This window comes from Nicrophorus vespilloides, unplaced genomic scaffold (genome assembly GCF_001412225.1).
Source record: "Nicrophorus vespilloides isolate i.1.1-1 unplaced genomic scaffold, Nicve_v1.0, whole genome shotgun sequence".
In the NCBI taxonomy this organism is placed as follows: domain Eukaryota; kingdom Metazoa; phylum Arthropoda; class Insecta; order Coleoptera; family Silphidae; genus Nicrophorus; species Nicrophorus vespilloides.
This window is the reverse complement of record NW_017096295.1, coordinates 188,083-190,082: the sequence shown is the minus strand read 5'-3', so window position 1 is coordinate 190,082 and position 2,000 is coordinate 188,083. Positions and strand designations below refer to the sequence as shown.

General features: G+C 34.6%; 1 protein-coding gene across 1 annotated transcript; it reads right to left on the bottom strand.

Annotated features, from left to right (window-relative positions):
• Positions 1–759: 759 nt before the first annotated feature.
• Positions 760–1,745, bottom strand: LOC108556568. The gene is made up of 2 exons (XM_017912738.1): positions 1,639–1,745; positions 760–1,578 (listed from the first exon to the last, which is right to left on the bottom strand). Exons 1-2 carry the CDS (start codon positions 1,696–1,698, stop codon positions 865–867), a joined length of 774 nt encoding a protein of 257 aa, XP_017768227.1. The 5' UTR covers positions 1,699–1,745; the 3' UTR covers positions 760–864.
• Positions 1,746–2,000: the final 255 nt, after the last annotated feature.

Genomic DNA, 2,000 nt, shown 5'->3' with positions numbered 1-2,000 from the left:
GACCAAGTTACACTTTTTTTTCGTCAAGGAACGCATTATCGTAATTTACATTAGTATATATAGGAAAACGTGTATAACACTATACGAGTAAAAATCCGGAAATTTTGAAACGGATTAAACTCGTTAAGCGAGTCTTTATGATCTTTAAATGTGAAAAATTCAAATTTCATATTTTAACATTTTGATACTTTTTTTATTTCCTTTAAGTTTGTTCTAAATATTTTATACTCAAATGATTTGTTTCTTATTGTCAACGTTGCACAAGATATAATTTAATAATTGATTCAAACAATGTTTATTTTGGTTAAAATGTTATTCTAAATAAAAGCCTTTGATAGAAATTTGAATATTCTAGTTAAATTGAAGAAATGTATTACTTTATTATTCTTTTGTTTTGTGTAACTCTCTTCTGAGATATTATAGTTAAGTTTGGTAAGAAAATTAAAATAATTTAATCGAATAATTATGTCAAGTAGAGTTTCTTTTGATGATTAATTAAAGAATGCTTATATTATACGTAAATCAATTGAAGAAATACATTATTGAAAAGTTCTGCAAAAACTCTTCTCATATTTCTTGTTGGTAATGATATCAAAATTAGTTCAATGTAATAATTGAATGTGAGTTTACTTAATGTTGTTAAAGTTTGTAAAAATAAGATGAATCTAAAAAATGATTTTTGTTGGATTATTAAACACAAATCTTTACTTTAGATTTGTGTTTTTGATGCTCAAATGTATAAATTGAAAAAACGATATATTTAAGGTTTATAATTATTTATTGCTTGATTAATTTATGACATTCTCATAAAGTATTGCTATTTGAATAATTACAATGTTGATTAGAAGAATTTGGTTGTTTGAATTACTGATTGTATTTGGCTAGGATGCGGACACGATCTTCGGACAACAAGTTGCTAACGCAGGTACCGACATCGACCTGGATTATGTTGGCTTCCTTGGACGCAGTATTTCCGGTCCTGGTGGTGCATTCAGCCATAGCCAACTCCAAATTCTTAACGTTTGTTTCAACCTCCGATGCTCTGGAATTGATCTGAGTGGGAACGGTAAAACCGGAGGTAACGACCCTCATTAGAAGATTGCCGAGACAAGTCTCAGACTCTGGGCCAGCTCCGCACGCGGACTTATCCGACTTGAAGCTACCTACGACAAGTTGAGATCCCAAATTGATCTGTTCGATTCCTGACTTGACATTATCCTCTGCTTGAGTACTCTTATCGCCAGCGCAAGCGAGAACTTCAGCTTCGGCTCCAGCATTCAACTCCTGCAATTTGGACTCAACATCAACCTCGCAGGATGCAGTATCCAATCCAGCAGCGGTCGCAGCACCGACCAGCTGCTTGATCTGTTTATCGGCATGATCTATGCTCTTCTGCACTCTCTCCAAAGTTTCCTCTGCCATTGTTCCAGCGGTCGCGTTGAAATCTGTGGTCAAACCTTCCAGCTTCTCCGTGGCTTTGTCCACGCTCTTCTGGATCTGTTTCTCGGACCTATCGATGGCGCCCTGCACGTCTGATTCTATATCATAGGCAGAACCCAAACTGCTACTACAAACACCCTAAAAACAACAACAAAAACAATGAATCAAACACTAAATTATCCAAGAAAATCTACTCACATAGTAGGCGATGATAACGCTCAGGATCATCAGGAAGGAGGACGTTTTGCACATCATCATTTTTGATATGATTTTGATTTGGCTTTACTCTTTAGTTTAGTTTGTTAAACTTAATCACTTCATTGTTTCCATCCACCTTATATAGCGAACTCGTCTTTTTCCAGGTCTTGCGCAAAAATGACGTCTTTATCTAATAAACTCCGCAGTGCAAACACGATTTTGATAAATCCATTTATCGATAACGAACTACATCAATAATCAAATCTGCCTCTGTCTGTCTTTTTATTAATTTATTCCGCATTATTCCACAATCAATTACTGCAAATCAACCCCAAGAATAAACAACTATTAACAGTACGATA

Excerpts from the sequence above, each read along its gene's own strand:
- LOC108556568 (XM_017912738.1), bottom strand. The coding sequence starts at position 1,698 with ATGATGATGTGCAAAACGTCCTCCTTCCTGATGATCCTGAGCGTTATC. Across the intron at positions 1,579-1,638 it reads GCGTTATCATCGCCTACTAT|GGTGTTTGTAGTAGCAGTTT; the intron begins GTGAGTAGATTT and ends TGTTGTTTTTAG.